The 16,062-nt window shown below is 52.6% G+C and overlaps 5 protein-coding genes across 5 annotated transcripts; 4 read left to right on the top strand and 1 right to left on the bottom strand.

The window, feature by feature from the left end:
• Nucleotides 1-1,409: 1,409 nt before the first annotated feature.
• B0I36DRAFT_214491 (uncharacterized protein) lies at nucleotides 1,410-1,868 on the top strand (the record flags this gene model as incomplete). The annotated part of the gene is made up of 1 exon (XM_046148949.1): nucleotides 1,410-1,868. A coding segment is annotated over one exon (459 nt), but the record flags the coding sequence as incomplete, so codon positions are not given.
• A 2,625-nt stretch (nucleotides 1,869-4,493) lies between these two features.
• On the top strand, nucleotides 4,494-5,172 carry B0I36DRAFT_400241 (uncharacterized protein; the record flags this gene model as incomplete). The annotated part of the gene is made up of 1 exon (XM_046161666.1): nucleotides 4,494-5,172. A coding segment is annotated over one exon (679 nt), but the record flags the coding sequence as incomplete, so codon positions are not given.
• A 3,051-nt stretch (nucleotides 5,173-8,223) lies between these two features.
• On the top strand, nucleotides 8,224-9,614 carry B0I36DRAFT_356321 (uncharacterized protein; the record flags this gene model as incomplete). Its single annotated transcript, XM_046157606.1, has 3 exons — nucleotides 8,224-8,760; nucleotides 9,024-9,083; nucleotides 9,495-9,614. The coding sequence occupies 3 exons, from the start codon at nucleotides 8,224-8,226 to the stop codon at nucleotides 9,612-9,614; spliced, it is 717 nt and encodes a 238-aa protein (XP_046004620.1).
• A 2,356-nt stretch (nucleotides 9,615-11,970) lies between these two features.
• On the top strand, nucleotides 11,971-12,453 carry B0I36DRAFT_356320 (uncharacterized protein; the record flags this gene model as incomplete). Its single annotated transcript, XM_046157605.1, has 1 exon — nucleotides 11,971-12,453. One exon carries the CDS (start codon nucleotides 11,971-11,973, stop codon nucleotides 12,451-12,453), a length of 483 nt encoding a protein of 160 aa, XP_046004619.1.
• A 1,243-nt stretch (nucleotides 12,454-13,696) lies between these two features.
• B0I36DRAFT_356319 (uncharacterized protein) lies at nucleotides 13,697-14,392 on the bottom strand (the record flags this gene model as incomplete). The annotated part of the gene is made up of 3 exons (XM_046157604.1): nucleotides 13,697-13,710; nucleotides 13,787-14,309; nucleotides 14,390-14,392. The coding sequence occupies 3 exons, from the start codon at nucleotides 14,390-14,392 to the stop codon at nucleotides 13,697-13,699; spliced, it is 540 nt and encodes a 179-aa protein (XP_046004618.1).
• Nucleotides 14,393-16,062: the final 1,670 nt, after the last annotated feature.

Here is a 16,062-nt window from a genome sequence, read left to right as displayed (position 1 = left end):
TTGCGCCGGCAGCCGGAATAGCAGGTCAGGCAAGACATGCGCAGAGTGATGACGGACATTATCATAGGCTATTTGAATCGCGTCCTCGGACAGCTGCGAGCTGGGGACGTTGGGCACCCACGCGCCACTTGCCCAAATCTGCCAGAGCCTCGAGGACTTGGTGGTCCGGCAGCCTTGGGAGTCGGAGCCCCACATGCCCCGCTGACCGGACAACGCAGTGGGGGCACTAAAGTGCTCTCCATCAACACTGGACGCGACTCATCAACTGATGATTTAATGACGATAATTTCGAACCCTCAGCAACTGAAGTAATCTCAGTCAACGCGGCGATGGCAAGCGCGCCCAGCCCTATGACGCAAGCCGAGCGATAGCACTTTAGAGTCATCATGTATGACACGATCGAAGACTGGATTCCGGAACAACCAGAACAACAAGAACAACAATCCATCATTGCCGAGAAGGCAGCCAGCCAGCCCGAAACGCGGAGCCGCAAGCGCAAGCGACAAAAGGGATACCTATCGCCGGACTCATCCGACTCTGAGAAGAAGACGACCAAGACGGTGACGAATCGTCAGGCGATGTCAAATCAGCTACTCAACCCACGAGCAAAGCGAAGGGCCGAAGATGACTTCGAGATCGATCCACTGTTAGACAACCATAATGAGCAGCAAGAGGAGGACGGAGAGGCTACTCGCGAAGAGGATGCAGACGAAACGCCGAAGAGGCGACCTGGCACGATCTTCCCAGCCCCCGCCCCTTCTCGATCCGGTAGCATCACCACGACGAGTTCGCGGGAGTCGCGGGGGTCATCTCCATCGAAGCGGAACCGCAGAGTCCCCCAGGTCATGCTTGCCACGGCAATTGATCTAGCCTTCTTTGACGGATCAGAACCACTGCCGTTGAACCAAATGGTAGTCAAGCTAGAGAGGCTCGATTCCGACCGGCAGTTTGTGTGGAGTGAATTACTAGAGCCCCTTCTCGCTCTCTCTCAGAATGATCCTCGGTTCCGGAAGCTTGCGCGGCCCGTGTGGTTCACCCGGAGCATGAGCACCAACACAGGCATGCCCAACGATGGAGATAATGATATCTTAAGTGGCCACTTCCAAAATCCGGCCCCGAGCATCCAGGCCTTGACGCGCATCATGAACAACGCGCGTCAGTGTGAGGACGAACTCGACGCCGAGGCTGCCTGGAACTGCGAGGTCCATCAACCGCTGTTCGATTTGGCTTTGGACGGCTACCAGGAGAATTTGCGCGCGTCCAACTGCACGGCGGCCACGATCCGACCCGAGTACAGTACATATACAACGCCAAGCAACAGCAGCAACTACAACACAAAGAAAGTAGACTTTTGCATCACTCTACGAAGACGAGCCGATGCGCGCATTGCGGCCCTCGTGCGCGATGGCGTCGCCATCAATCACACGGTGTACGAGCCGTACATGCAGAACCCCATCGCCATTAGCATCGAGACGAAATCGCGCAAGCCGGATCGAGAGGAGGCACTGCTGCAGCTCGGCACCTGGCTCTCGGCGCAGTTCCAGTGCCTGCGCCACCTCGTCGTGGCCAGATACGCCAATCTCGCCGCGGGCAGAGACGCGTGGCGCGCTGCTCTCGAGGAGCTCGCCTTCCTCCCAGGCGTCATGGTCTTACAGCACAGCTGGCACCTCGTGGCTGCAACGCGACCCGATCCTGACACTGAAGCCAATTCTCAGCAGCAGCAGCCCCGCGTCAAGCTGTGGAGGACTCTCGAAATGGGCAACACGCAAACGCCCGAGGGCATATGCCAACTCATTGTCAGTTTGCGCATACTCCTTCACTGGGCACAGAACACGTACTGGCCATGGTTTGAGAAGTGGGTGCTGCGGCAAGTGGAGAGATCTCGATGATGATGACCAACCGCTGGGTTGGGAGAGACCGAGTTGGAGTGTGTACTCAAATAGCATTTGTTATGATACCCCGAGATGGCCGGCTGCTTGCACTAAAGTACTCAACCATGACTGTTTTGACAAGATTGCAGAGACCATTATGAGTGACGGATTTCGCCAACGTTAGTGACTTACTTAGTGATCTTCTGACAGGATGTGGATGTCGTTCCCAGGCAATGCCAACATACACCTGGGTTAGCCGAACTGTCGCAGTCCTGTAAGTCCGAAGGCCAGACGGTCGCAGCTGCCATCGCTAGGCCGGGTGTCTTCAGACAACCGCTCTATTCACACACTCAATTGACCTACGAACGAATGCGGATTGGACTGAGCTTAAATCTGCCTGGTTCGGGTTCCATATTTTGCCAACGCAACGCAAACAGCATTACGAAGTCGAAGATACCAAGCTATGGCTCACACAGTTCCCAGAATCGCATGAGCAGTTCTGTAATGATAATCGCAACCTCGATTGTCTCCGGATGAACTCGCTTGGCAGCTCAGCACAGATCCGAGAGTTTAGGTTTAGTGATTCCAAGCCTATTGCTCTCGAAAAGCACACGCCAGGCGGTCTCTGGCTGGTGAGGTCGCATGGCAAGCACGGACAGTATCGTCTGGTGGCGATATTACTCTATCGTGCTTGGGACATCCCAATTTATCAGAACTGGTTCTACAGGGGCGGCGATAAGGACCCAGTCCCGCACGGTATTCCCAAGGAAGCCTGCGTTCGTTGCCCGGTGGTGTTGCCCGCCAGATCTGGTCTGGGTTCCTATTCTGACAAGGTTGTTCAAGACCGGGGGGGGGGGGCAAAAATACATTGTTATATGAAGCAGAGTTATAACTGTGACGTAAGTCCTAGCCGGATGCGCCATCACGATGATCGCTACCACTAATTACTGTTATCCAATCTGAACCTGTGACGGGAGGGGCAAGGAGCGCTTTGGCGGATGGACGAACAGACGGCCATGCGGCAGGTTCTACGGTTACGGGGCGGGCGAGCTCTTACTGTCGTGCTCCCCACGGGCGCAGGAAAGAGTCTGTTGTTCATGATCCCATCCGTGCAGACCGTACACGGGGGTGTGAGCATCGTCGTCGGACCATTGGTGGCACTAATGGACGACATTCTCACTCGGGCCCGCTCGGTCGGGATCAACTGCATGCGGTGGAGATATGTAGAGGATGAAGGGAGAGACGCCAATGTGCCGGCTCGCTTGGCAAGCAACCACGAGTTCATGACAAACGTCGACAGCCTACGGGAGCGGCGGCTACTTAGGCGGATCTTCATAGATGAGCGCCAGACAATTATCACGGACATTGGCTGTCATGGGAGGCGAGGTCGGTCTAGAGAGCTACACCGGCTTGACCAGCCGCTTATTCTACACACAGCAATGCTGCTGGTCAAGCTGGAGGGGTTTTCCGGGGGCAGATGGTCGCCAGCGATGTAGAGATTATCCGGGCATCAACGGCCAAGAAAAGACATCAGCTACTACGTTGTCCGGGTGCAAGGCAGGATCCGGCACTAAAAGGGCGACAAGGGGGCTATTTACTGCCGCCCGAAGAAGAGCTGTGAACAGCTAGTTGTGTCGGGTGCTCGTACTACCGCAGCAGGGTGGAAGGCTGGGAGCGGCTCGATGTGCTAGCGAGGTGGTCGAACGGAAGCTCACAGTCACGGTGGATCACGGCAACAACTTGGCTGGGCACAGGCGTCGACATGCCGGGAATATGCATTGTCATCCACGCGGAGCGGCCGTATGGGCTCGTGGTCTACACTCAACAGACAGGGTGGGGCGGCCGAAGGGATGGCGAAGTTGTCGAGGCTATTATCGTCATACAAGATGATGGGAAGCAGGGGGGCGAGGGTAGGGCAGATCAGGGTGAGGAGGCGGATGTGGAGAAGGCTAACCGAGTGGCAATGGAGCAATTCGTCGACACGAAAGGATGTAGGCGAAGGGTCTGGGGTGGTTTTAAGGACGGGGCCGGTCGGGGTGACTGCGAAGTGCTCGAAGCGGTTCGATGTGACCGCTGCGAGGAGAGAGAATAAGATGTTCTTGGTGCGACCAGCCACACCACGGCCGTGAGGAAATGGAAGGGAATTTCAGAGCCAGCGACCCCACCTTGTACTGAACTACAGTCAACGCGCTGATGGCTGGACGAAGGCGCTGAAACGGGATAAGACGGTGCTCACACAACGGCCCAGTGGGCCTCTTTGCCAGATTCCATCTTCTCTCAGCATATGGAAAATTATGCTCTAGACGCAGAGGTAGCTACACCAATCTGTCGAAGAGCGCGGGAGAGCAGGACGGTCTGATACAGAGCTACTCTTGGTTGCCATTGAGGCTAGAGAAAGTTTCCACAATTCAGGCATCAGTAGCTCGCAGCTGACCCCTCAAAGTTAGTTTTCTGGTGGAAAGTATAACTTAGATAGACAGCAAATCCACGTCACTTCATAAGCGAAACGTTGCCACCCTTCTTCCCGATCCATTGCGCGCAGCCTCAGCAAAGCTGTGTAGTTGTCACACAATGATGCCAAGCCTCTACGGGAGGTACAGGTTGCCTGGCGGAACATGCTCTCCATTTCCATGCGTGGCTCCTTGGGCTACATTTTATTCCTTGCTTCGACCTCCACGGCTTTATTTACGGAGTGTTTGCGCAAATAGTCAACTGCGGACAGAACTCTTACAAGCTCTTCACGGAACATCATTCAACCTAGAAGCGGCTACTCGATGCACAACAGGCTTGCAAGTAATCGTCGGCTTCGTGCTAGAATTCTTGACGGTTCACGAGGCTATCGACATTCTCTTCGAGTTCCGCGGGCCTAGGTGGAGGTTGAATGCACAAATACTGTGGAGCGGCATGAGAGAAGAAGTAGCGCAGGCATGGGCATCGGCACGGACTTCGCACTCTGACGAAAGCGATGGGTCGCCTCAGAAATCCTCGTCACGATTCTTGCCTGAGACGACCGAAGACGAACGCGGGATGGACTACTTACATGAAGGGTGCCTCTGCACTCTTCGCATGGTGCATTGCTCAAGAAAGACATGTCATAATCCTCACGCCACCACCAAACCAGCGGTTCCACCCGTCAAACCTCACGAGTTTTCAGCGTATCGAGGGCCCTGTTCTTGCAGGGTGCTACGGAGTGCCATTGGTCAAGAGAATCAATATATGCCATCCCCAGGTAGAAAACGCGCACGAATCGTCATACCAATTGTGGCCAAAAGACAGGGCTTGGTCTTGGCTTGCAGACTTCTACGATAGTCCCTACGGAGGTGAGCCGTTCCGACGAATCAATGGCTGGACACCAACCGAGGTCTGTGGTCTCCAACCGCCTTCGAATCTTGGACTCGCCTCGATAACAGAGGTCAGAATCGAAATGGCCGTAACAGGCATGCCAATCAGGAACTCGAGTAGGACAGCGATTCTTTTCGGAAATGCCAGAGACAGCGAACTTCGTCAGCTCAGTGGTTCTTGTTTAGCGGAGGAGTCGCAAGTACAGTCGGACATTCGTAAGGCATTTGTGACAACAAACTCGGTTATGAGAGCTGACGAGGTTTAATGAAGCACGGCGATCCGCGGCGCTCGCACAAAAAGCTATTACGGCGGCCCCAGGGACAACCGTACCATCGAATAAATTCCAGAAGAAGGCACTATCTACGAAAGGAAAGAAGAACAGAACACGGGTTTTGGGCCGCAGATAAAACAGAAGGAGACGAATGGGAACAGATAGTAAGACTATTAATTGTCCGTGAGAGTCGAAGGGAGCAATTGTGTACCTAATTATTGGCGTACAAAGCCCTACAACTTACTTCAAGAATCCTCGGTGCGTCTGATTCAAGTAATATTTTGCTGGATGCTGGTGTTTTCGCGCGCTACCTGAACCCTGCCGTGCTTACCACTTACATCACCCATTAACACTACACATCAACGCGATGTTCCGAAACGAAGCAAGCCAAATGTTGTGGGAGGTCAGGCGGACTTGCCATCGTGGCGCCACTGCTTTCACGAACGGGGAGTTTCCTCGTAAAACGGGCTAAGAATGGACTCGTTCTTGTTCTGTTCAGGGAAAATCGAAGTTTAGAGCCGTGGCGCACAGCAGTGGATTGGCTTGGCGGGCAGTGGCTTGCCATGATGGCACCGCTGGAGCGGTAGTCAAGAGGCCATAACCGGGTTATGTCCTTGACAACGCAAGGTGGCCACAGTCGCGCCACCCCTTATTCACTCAACGACGTGGGAGCATTACCGCAGCTGACCAAGCCTCAATAGGCACTGTTGTCGCTCAGAGTCTCTTTGCCATACATTATATGTTAGGTCGGCCAAGACCTGGTCGAGATCGTTTTCACGTTCTGGCGTGGTCGCGGAGTCGGTTGGTAACTGGTTGCGCATCGTTCTGCCGTACGCTGCTGTCCGTCTTGTGGATTTCTCGGTGGAGCATATTGAGTACTAAATATGGGAGTAGAAAGGAAATCTGTGGTAATGAGTATTGAGCAAATTCGGGGGAAAGGGGTTAGAATGAGACTACGTGCACAGACCTTTCGTAGGACATGACATTGTCAGGGAGAGAATGAGCGAGACTTCACGATGTGCAGAGATTTTATTGGAGATGTGGGGCGCGTGGATCCCCTGGTTTTCACCGAAAACTGCCCTATAATAAGACAGCAGGTGGGTTTGCCATGTCCCATGGTCGCCTACGCTTATATCCTGATAGCGCACATTTTGAACTTTGACGGTATCCTGCAAGCCTCTGTCATCCGGGACAAGTAAGGTAACCTTTCAGTACACTCCATGCTCCTGGTCAAGCTGACCCCCTTGCTTACTGTATCATAAACATTATGCTGGAATGCCATGGTATGAATCACGTCCATGATTTTCAGCCTTGACAGTAAGAGGGCGATACTGGCAACTATGACGTGACTGCTCGTTTGCATGACTCGGCAAACGGGAATCATCAGCTTGTCATTGACAGAAGAATGAGACCGAAAGCTGCTAAGGCCTCCGAAGAGCGTGATGACCCTGTCGAGCCAACAGATTACCTCTCTCAACTGGGATTCCAGATTCCGGGTCCACAAGCATAGCCCAGTTCTCATTTTCACTTCCCTTCATTCTGTGCGCCGCGCAGTGATCTATCCAGCACGCTCTTCGATGATGCCTGGGAGTGCTCTCAAGGGAAGGTCCCCTCCGTAGAGCCTAAATGCTAGCGTAAAACATCACTTCGTCTCGAAGTCGGTAAAGCTCTGCGGCATGCCTAAAACATGGCCAACTACAGTACTTTCCATGACGAAACAGGCAATATACATCTCTTCTGGACAGCGTCTTGTAAACTCCATGAGCCCCGGACGAACGGAGACCCGGGAGACTGCCCCCCCCCCCCCCCCCTTCCTGCCCCGGGACTCTCATCTCCTCTCATTATGCCTCCATTTACCTGAGGTTTAGAGAACGCAGAGTGAGGAAAGAAGACGAGCAGCACATTCCACGTGTCTCCTCTGTCTTGCGGACAAGCAAAAAAAACCCCTCGGTCGCCCTCCTCCTGGGGAGGACGGTTTGTATTATACTAATCCAGTCAATCATTTGCTCATCTCACTGATAAGAAATTCATACCATCAAACCAATAGTCAGTGATCCCTGGACCGCCCAAACCAACTTTTAGCCCCCGTAATATTCTTGCCCCAGTTAGCGCTTTCAACCCGGACTCAACACTCACTGATGCACTATCGAGTGAGGAAGGATAGCGAGTACTGCCCGTCAAATAGGTAAGTTCGCGGCTCAGAGATCGCTGGCCTCCAGGATTTCTGCCGGGAGGAATGTAGGGGCGGAACATTTCCGAGTGTGCTTATCAGCAATGTAATCATAGTGTGCAGTGGGATATTCCCACCTGAGAAGTTGGGAATGCCCTCGCCGCCGGTGCTCTGCAATGTTGACTGGGGCGAACCCTGCCCAAGGTCAAGATGTTGAGCGGCCAGAGCTGGCAACAACGATACTTGTTCATGGATATTGGACGCAAATTAAGGTTGGAAAGCCATACACCGGTTCTTGCATTAGCCAGAATTTGACTATGATACAGCACCACGTTCCTAAACACGACCTTGGTCAAATGACAAGCTTTATTCGATGACCAAATTCACAGTCAAAGACTGTGCTTCAATCATAAATACCGCAGCGTGCCCATTGAAAGTCGAGTATGGCCGACATCGTTTCTCTCTCCTCTGCCACTCCCTGGGTAAACAGGGCTGCGCTACCTAGTACCAGTCCCAGACCTACGAAAATAGGAAAGATAGGGAGAATGCCATTCATCATGTTCATTACAATGTTTCTCGCGAGCAGTGCGGTCAATGTCCTTGCTCTTGTGCCGTCGCCAACGCCGCAAGGTAATGCTTGCCCAGCATCCTATTGCTCTGTGGAGTCGCAGTTCCATCCCATCATGCTCCAGGGGATAACATGTGACGACTGGACAATGGGCGGCAACGTTCCTGATTGGGCTGCACAACAATCCGGGTGGTTTCCTGTGATCAACACGACTAGCATAGAGATGCTTGCGCGCTACGCATCCAACCGGCCGCAGTCGCCGCAGTGGGATAAAGGACATGACCTGATCGACGCGCTGGATAGAGTGGAGCGCCTTAGTAAGGACTCGTTGTTATCCTGGAATGGTATCCTCTATGCAGCGCTGACGGAATTCTGGCGTACTTACCGGATACCGCTGGCTGTGCGTGTTGGTGAACTTGTGGAAAATCGGAGAGACTCGCTACTGACCTCGTCTGAGGCTCTAGAGATGAGCGAATACTTGTATTTCCAGGGAATGGGCTCATCCTATGTTCCATGGATGAATGAGACAGACCACAAGGTGCGTGGTCTAGCGACACGCGTTAATTGTAGTGGCCTGCGCGAAGGAGGTCCATACAAGAGATTGCTGCATTCCGCTGCCGTGTTTCATATGCTAGACACGCATTGTACGCACGATCAGTGGCTTCTCGGCAGCATATTGCATAACATCAATACAATTAAGTGGATCGCTTATGCGATGAAATGGTCTTCCATAGAGCTGAAAGCGGGCCTGATGAAAGAACGCTTATACATTATCGGGCGGGAAAGAGACGCGGAAAATAGTTCGTCACGGTTACCAATACAAACAACGGCGGTGTCAAGAAGCTCCCCAGTGGCTTGGATGTAAGGAGCTACAGTACTAGGAACAGATAACATGGTCAAGTGATACCTATTTAATGCCAAGATTAAGCATGGAGGAAAGGTGAAACTGTGGCTTAGAAGTTATTACGTAGTTTAAGTAAACAAATTATTAAAGCGTAGACAGGAAGTAGCCTTTCCACATAAACCCTAGTATTGTTTGCATCCAAGCCAAGTCACCACGACTGTCCATTGCCGGAAAGTCTTTCGTGCACAGTTCTAAACTTCTTCCATGGCGTCCTCTCCATCATATGCATCATCCGCTTGGCGCCGCTTATACCATCGAACCTAGGGCCAAACATACGGCAATGGCTTTCGGGATATGCCGCCACTGTACTCAACGACACACTTGCGTCACAATCGCCCTATTGATTTGCGGACTCACTCTTCCACTAGCCAACCAGTGTCTCGTTCGTTAGCAAGACCCGAACATCCAGCTCTCTCAGCGAAGGGAACTTCGAACGAGCCAACGATCATTCTGAAAGACTCTGGATCTTGAATGCCAGTGCATGCTGAGTCAGAAGAGTGTCTCCCAGTGGACAATGAGCTCACCACGAATGAAACTTCGCTGAGTGACTCGGATCCATAAGCAAGACTGCGGCGTTGGTGGAAGCCCTCGGGTGTATGCCATTAGCTATCAGCCAAGCAGGGGCATACATCCGATTGCGAGCGCCGCGAACATCGATCGGCGAGTACTTGAGGGAATTCTGGAGGAGTGAGCATCTGGAGCTTAGTCTTCTTAATAGGGACGAGGGCGACCTTGGGCGAGACCAGAACGCGTTGAATTCGATCGCTGTAACATGGAAGTTCTCGTTCGAAGCTATTCGATCGGAGCAGCCATCAGCAGCCAACCTACTTTCCCTTACGAGGTTTTCGACCGGCAGGGCATCCCCCAGTGTCGATTTGCAACCGCCTTGAACTTTTAAGGGGGCAGTCTTCCCCTACTGCAATAGAAAAAGGTGTTAGAGAGGCAGTCAATAAAACAAGGAACGTATTATCAACAGCAGCTTAGCCGTACGCTTGCTTCCGAAATGTGGAAGGAAGTTCTGGGAGACGATGAGAGACAGAGGTGCGACTCGTAGACCCCGCCGCCCTGTCGAAACCATCAATGAGACAGACCCCGTCGGACAAAGGCCCTTACTAAAAACCAGAAATTGCGAGCCGTGCGACGGCTAAAATGGCCGCGTTCAAGGTGCTGGAGAAGTGGGCTAAGCCTACATCCAGGCAATTTTTCTTTGGTGCTTGCTCACCCTCACGATTGCCATGAGACACAGTACAGCAAGCCGGTATCATCGCCACTAGACTGCATTTGATCCAAGACGCCCTCAACTCTTACCCTGACATCTGAGCATGGCCTGGAGCGTTTAACTGGTTTCCAAGACATGAGTCAAGGCTTAAACAAAGGTTAGATAGATAGGCTGTCGCGAACCATATGCCCCTAGCCGTTATAGTTTCCCGACGTGGATAATTTTCTTCAGGACTACAATACGCGGTTCCTGAGAGATTCCAACTCTATGCTTTTGAAAGCCAGATGGCGGAGTCCTTCGTCATCTTCGACAAGGAAAAAAGGGTGCACAAGCGCCGTCGAGACATGTTACCTGTAACATCAAGCAGCCCTCTCCCTTGATGACAATAGCGCTCCCGGAACTGCAGGAATAAATCTACGCCACGGCTTTGGAGGTTTGAAAAGCCATGCCTTCGGACAAATTCGCCAGCATAGTAGGTGCTCGAAGCAATGATGACCTTTTGCAATCCCAAGGGCTCTCAAAGTTTCGACGCACAGTTCGCTCGATATTGTACCGAGTCCTATGAAGGACGAATCGATGACACACTGCATTCCCCTGCAATCACGCAAATTTCCGCTCAGCCGTCTACCAACCCAATAAGCGGACACTCCAGAGTGCATGCATTGTAGGACGCCTGAGCGCGGTCGATGCCTGGCCAGTGGTCTGAGCATAGAGAGATCATGCTTCAAAGCAGAAGCATTTGGTGCCTCTCACATGCGTTGCTCACAAGAGCGCGTTTCAGTTACCGATCCACCTATCGTATTGCATCTCTTGCTCCATGTCCCTCCCTCAGGCGGTCCAGCACACGGCCATCACGAGAGAGCACTTGTATCCACGCCACGGGGTGTTCTTGTTCCTATTGTTCTTGATTGCCCTCCTTTCTTCGCTGGCACTCTCGGCATGCTATTTCTTCCCTTGCCAATGATTTCGGGAAAAGCCATTCCTGACTGCCACCCTGTTTCGCTGGTACGGCTCCATGATGACGTGGTAGTCGGCAAGCATCAAGACGACTGTCGGTGGGGACAGAGATCGTGTGTGGCGAAGTCAGCGATCGCCAGCCGCTTTTCTGTGCTGCCCCGGGTCCAGTAGCACTTCCCCGCCTCAAGCTTCGTGACCTAACTCTTGCACGCCGTTATTTCCATCCCGTACTGCTCCAAGATCCACTAGCATTTGGAGAAGCCATATATGCGGGAAGAGTCTGTCAATATGAGAGGCTTCTCGCGGCTCTCGCATGGGGCGCGACTAACGAGTCTTCGTGCCTGGATGAAGAAGCCTTTGCTGATGCATCGGCGGCCCAAAAGGACCACCGGTGGACGCCTCGACGAAGAAGCGCTGGAACCAGCCACTGAGGCGTAGGAATATGAAGCCCCGGCCGACGGTGCTACCGCCGGCCAGCTTGTAGGTGAAATGATTCGCGATTGGTACCGCGTTCGAGTACCGCAGGTAATCTCTGTGTTGTCAGAACCCCCCCGGGGTATTGTGGATTCTTGACCATAGGTAGGCAGTGTTTGGGGGAAGTCCGCAGCTGAGAAAGTACTCGGCACACCAGGTAGTGCTCCGCCGTCATAGTTGCCGTCGTCGTTACAATGGTCGTCCTCGTCGTTCCCGTCGTCCCCGCGTGTGCCGGGTTTGCTCCCTTTAGTCGCGCTGCTAGGCGAGCTATACGGTCTACGCCGAGCTTTGCTGCGGCTAGAGCGCCCACGAACGAGTCGAGATCCCTCCCCCAGTCTCCCCTGAGCATTCAGGCCAGTGGTACTCCGATCGGCGGATCGTACGAACGACGATCTGCCACCCGTACCCGTCTGGTGTTAGCCGCCTGCTCAGTAACCGAAGCCGTGAGGAAGACCGGGCGGCGGCAGGCCGACGATGTGCTAGCTTACCTCTTTGACGACGTCCCTGACGTCCTGATTGCGGGCCAGTCACTGCCAACCTGCTCGCCTAGCCCCATCTCGGCCGCGTATGGCCAGGACCAGCAGCTTCCGGATCTAGGACCTGGGGCCGCTCAGTATGCCGTGCCTATCCTTGGCCCTCATACTGTCTGGGTGTGTCCCACCCTCCTTCTTTTGTAATGGCCAGGATGGTAGCGAGCTCTCGTAAAGCCCCGCGTCTTGTGATATAAGAGGAGGCCGATCTGGAGGCGGACCTACTAGTGTCGGTGCACCTCCTCCGTGTCCTTGGCCCTCCTCGCTGCCTGCTCCGAGACGTCGGCTGCCGGGTTCCTGATCCTTCACGGCGCCCAGAGCCGCCCAACACGCTCGCGGATCCTCGCCTCGGCGATTTGTATCTTCTTCTGGGCTGCCGTGAGGGCTGCTTACCGGGTCTTCGAGCAGACGGTATGCTTGTTTGTCGAGAGGTCCACCTCGGCCGTGCGTCGTGACGATGGCGCCAGCCTGTCCCGGGAATGGTCTCCAGCTCGCTTTGCGGAAGTCCTTCCCAAATCACCTTGGCATTCCACATCTAAGAGGACAGAAGAGAGCTACATGTCACGATCAGGCGTCGGGGGGGCCACGCGTCTAGTTGAACTCTTCTACTTTGCGTATCTTCTTTTAGCCCTGAAAATCGAGGACGCTTTTCTCAGTGGGTAGTAGCCGCCCGACGGGGTCCCCCGTAACGCGAGGAAAGCTATTATCTTCGAAATCCTCTTCTATCATTGTCCATTCTTCTCCCAGCGGCACGAAGTTGTAAATGGCTTGGCTAATGTCCAAGGCGAGAAGATTCGGAAAGCCAGGGTCAGGGTAAGGCACAACCAGGGGTAGGAGCTACGAGGAAGATGCGTCTACAGCGAAGGTCAGTCTCCTCTCTGCGTTCATAATTGTGCAATACCGTTGCACGTGACCCCAGCTGACGACAGTACGTGCGACGCCTCGGACTCGGAAAAGAGAAATGCAAGCTCCAGTCCGAACAGCTAGTGAACATCAACAGGGAAATTGTAGGAATCTTGACCGTGGTCATGGCAGGTATGGCGGCAACGTCGCGATACGTCAAGGTCTGGCGAGTATTGAGTCAGCAGCCTGCTAAGTATACCTCTATTTGCCCTATTTGCCCTTGCTCCTGGGGAATGGAAGTGCGTTGCTTTGCGCACTCCTCATGCACTTTCTTGGTTAGAAAAGGGGCTGAAATGAAACGGGCCTGCTACGTGCATAGAGCTTTCACAAGATATTACATGTCCAACATGTGGGTAACAGGCACAGTGAGGCAGGCACGGGGGACTAGGAATCAGTCGCATTATCGAGACGCCGATGCAATAATACATTCATTGACATTGTCTACATGCCGACCTTACGAATCTAAGGGCGATAGTGCTTTACATCTTCACATATCCGTGGCTATGATGTCTGGAAGTATAGATAGATAGTGCTCTGCCTGTTGTTTCTTGACCTCAAAAACGTCTTTTCCCGTTACCTAAGTTGGCGCGCATAGACTCATCTTGCTTTATTTTAGCAATTTCCTCACCATACACAATGCCCAAATCAAATTGATGGTTCAAAGTATCTTTCCATGGATCAGCAGCCATTCTAATGATATCTTTCAAGACCAAGGCAAGTGGGCAGTTCTCGCATTGTTCTGCCTCGAAATCCTGAGACAGCGTACTTAGCTGAGGGCTCTTAAGTTCCATGAGAACCATGGATGTAAAGATACCGTGTAGTCTGGCAGCATCTTTCTCTGCATCTCCTTGGGAGCGCTCTTTTGAAACATCTTCAGAATACATGGCTCGACCGACTTCAGACCATACCAGGTGTCGTACGATTCTTGGTAGTTCAGAAGTCAGCTCCCGCTCAGTTGCACGGAATTCTGACAGAACTTCGAATTCATCGTCGGAGCTATCTGTGTCACTGCACGCGTTGGTAGGGGCTTTGTCTACCTTGCTCCTCGCAGAATAGCATTCTTGCGACTGTTCTTTTTCCCCTGGCTCTATTTTTAATACCTGCGGGAGCGTATATTCCATAGCAAGTTCTTCCTGACCTAGTCGTTTCGGTTGCCAAACTAAGGATTGACATTTCGTACCATGATTTGAACTGTAATCGATAGCGCTTCTGATTTTAGCCCGCCTTACTATTTTAGATAATGCCTCGGGGCGGCGATGAATGGGTATTTTCTTTTCACTCCTGGTACGCGTCATGGCTAGGTATTGTCGACTGGGCAGTCTTCTTATACCTCAAAATAATTCCTAGTAACTCTCGGAATTGGACGAATTTGTCATTCAATGAGAGCTACAAAACCTTTCACAGTTTAATTTACGCACAGTGAGGTAATGCTCCTCATCACATATCTTGCGATGACCGTCAACTACCGACTTGGCCTGCCTGGCTCGGCGACTTCTTCTGACTATTGAGGTCTTCCCCATTGCCTTTATGCTGATCGTCGATAGGTGATTCAAACTCGGTGCGCGAACGCGTCCTTTAATCAGCTGAAATGGGTATGGTGCGGGTTCTCGCCGGCATAGATTTCGTCGTTCTCCACTTCCTAGGTGGGAGGGATCCTGAAGCCTTGAAAGGCCTGTAACACAGCATGCCGCCTGGGTAGTGGTATCACATAAGACTCTGCCCATTGCATCAGCAAAATGGACGTTTGCCATTGTCAATCTTTCGTAAGTGAAACTCGTGGATTCCTCGTAAGGCGATAAAGTGGGACGTTCGTGATTCCAAATCTGTCAGAGTGCGTAGCATTACAGAGATAGGACGCAGCTTGGGGTTGTAGAGCTCCGTATTGCGCTTTGCGGAGCAGGGGCAAGGCCTACTGCATGAGCCTGTCGCTTGCGACCCTAAGCCGAGACTCCACCTAACATGTCCCTCTGTCGGTGATATCCTGAGGCTCGAGAAATGCTGCGCCGCGCGTGATAGACAACGACTTTAATAAGGCCTCGCATTTGCGGCAATCACGGTTTACGGCTGTGTAGACCTACCGTGGACGGTATCCGGGAATGTATTACGCGCTTGACAGTCCCTGCTACGGAAGGATTTGTCGGAAAGTGATGTATGGTTACCACTCAGCGATAGAAACTGTTTGTAGAAAGGACGTATGCACCGCATCTCGGGCTGAAAAGAACAAGCTCCGGCGTCAGCGTAGTGATTATAAAGGCCTTCCATCACATAGCTGCCGCTCTTATATTCTCTTTGGACCAGACAACCAGGGACCCGACATCTGAAGAGTGGCTATTATGGTAGCATCTCGCCGCGCCAGTGACTATTGAAGTATTGGCCTTTTCAATGTAAAACTATTCTCCATCACTCAAAGATGGCTATTTACGGCACATCACTCTCGTTCACCTCTTCTCTTAAGTTGCCTCCTTCGTTTCCTCTGTGGCTGCTGACGCCCTGATTCCAAGTAATAATGGCGTCACTTAGATAAGATGTGTCTATTGATCCTCCTTGCGCAGCCGCCCTCGGTGGGCAGAAGCCCCTGCCTTGTAGCGAATGTGCTTTATTGTGCGAGAATTGATCACGCGGTCTCTAAGTGGGCGTGCTAGTCCGAGGAGCCGCACCATTTCGGCCGTATTGTGAAGGAGGCGTTTACAAGTAAGAATGACATGACGAGACCATGGCCCTCTGCGATGCTCTACCTTGACAATATGATTTACTCGAAGGTGCTGGACTAGACGTATGCCCATGTTTACCAGCGGATTTGCTCACTCGTGGGAGTATCGAGCTATCACGTCAGGTGTTCCTTAGAATACATCT

The sequence above is a fragment of the Microdochium trichocladiopsis genome, assembly GCF_020744255.1.
Source record: "Microdochium trichocladiopsis strain MPI-CAGE-CH-0230 chromosome Unknown B0I36scaffold_15, whole genome shotgun sequence".
NCBI classification, from domain to species: Eukaryota; Fungi; Ascomycota; class Sordariomycetes; order Xylariales; family Microdochiaceae; genus Microdochium; species Microdochium trichocladiopsis.
The sequence above is the reverse complement of the archived record's forward strand: the minus strand, read 5'-3'. Positions and strand labels throughout refer to the sequence as shown.